Source organism: Myotis davidii, unplaced genomic scaffold (genome assembly GCF_000327345.1).
Source record: "Myotis davidii unplaced genomic scaffold, ASM32734v1 scaffold811, whole genome shotgun sequence".
NCBI classification, from domain to species: domain Eukaryota; kingdom Metazoa; phylum Chordata; class Mammalia; order Chiroptera; family Vespertilionidae; genus Myotis; species Myotis davidii.
Genome location: NW_006283149.1, coordinates 169,697 through 170,437, shown reverse-complemented (window position 1 = coordinate 170,437; position 741 = coordinate 169,697). Strand labels below are relative to the sequence as shown.

The 741-nt window shown below is 60.9% G+C and overlaps 1 protein-coding gene across 1 annotated transcript in view; it reads left to right on the top strand.

Annotated features, from left to right (window-relative positions):
• The window catches only part of HERC2 (HECT and RLD domain containing E3 ubiquitin protein ligase 2), a 78,990-nt gene that overhangs the window by 41,473 nt on the left and 36,776 nt on the right, over positions 1 to 741 (top strand). The window contains 2 exon segments of the mRNA XM_015562992.1: positions 269 to 279; positions 427 to 630. Of these exon segments, the coding sequence (XP_015418478.1) occupies positions 269 to 279; positions 427 to 630 (215 nt within the window).

Genomic DNA, 741 nt, shown 5'->3' with positions numbered 1-741 from the left:
AGGGGCGTGTTAAACCTGAGGCCTGACGGGTGGGTGCGCAGTGGTTCGCGCACGGGCAGCATCCCTGGCGCAACCAGAAGGGCCCAGAGTCGACCTGAAGCTGGGGCCATGGGGCTCGCTCCCGAGGGGGTTGCGTGTCGGCGGGCGTTCCTTCTCCCGCTCATCGGAGCTGGGGGTCGTCTTGAGGAGAGTGAAGCGAGAGGAGTTATTTTCTAACTGAACGAGTACCTGCCTCTGACGTTTATTTCTAACCTTTGGCCACCTGTAGCGTTCATCGATGTGGGTGTCCTTGGCTGTTAAATAACGACTATTAGAATCTTCACATGGTTAATCCCATGATAGGGACAGACGGTGAAGAGAAAATAAAATTCTCACCTGTGTGTCAGGCAGCGTTTTCTCTAACGTGGCCCTTTGATCGCCACACAGATCCTGGCCCTGCACCTCCTGCAAGCGGTGCTGCCCTCGTGGGACAAGGCCGAGCGGGGCGAGGACATGGAGGGGCTGGTGGAGAAGCTCTTCGGGTTCCTGGGCAGCCTGCTCACCACCTGCTCTTCGGACGTCCCCTTTCTCAGAGGTGGGTGCCCTGTCCTGGGCCTGGCTGGTGCGCAGGGCCACGGAGTCCTGTCCTGGGCCTGGCTGGTGTGTGGGCCACGGAGTCCTGTCCTGGGCCTGGCTGGTGCGTGGGGCCACGTAATCCTGTCCTGGGCCTGGCTGGTGCGTGGACCACGGAGTCCTGTCCTG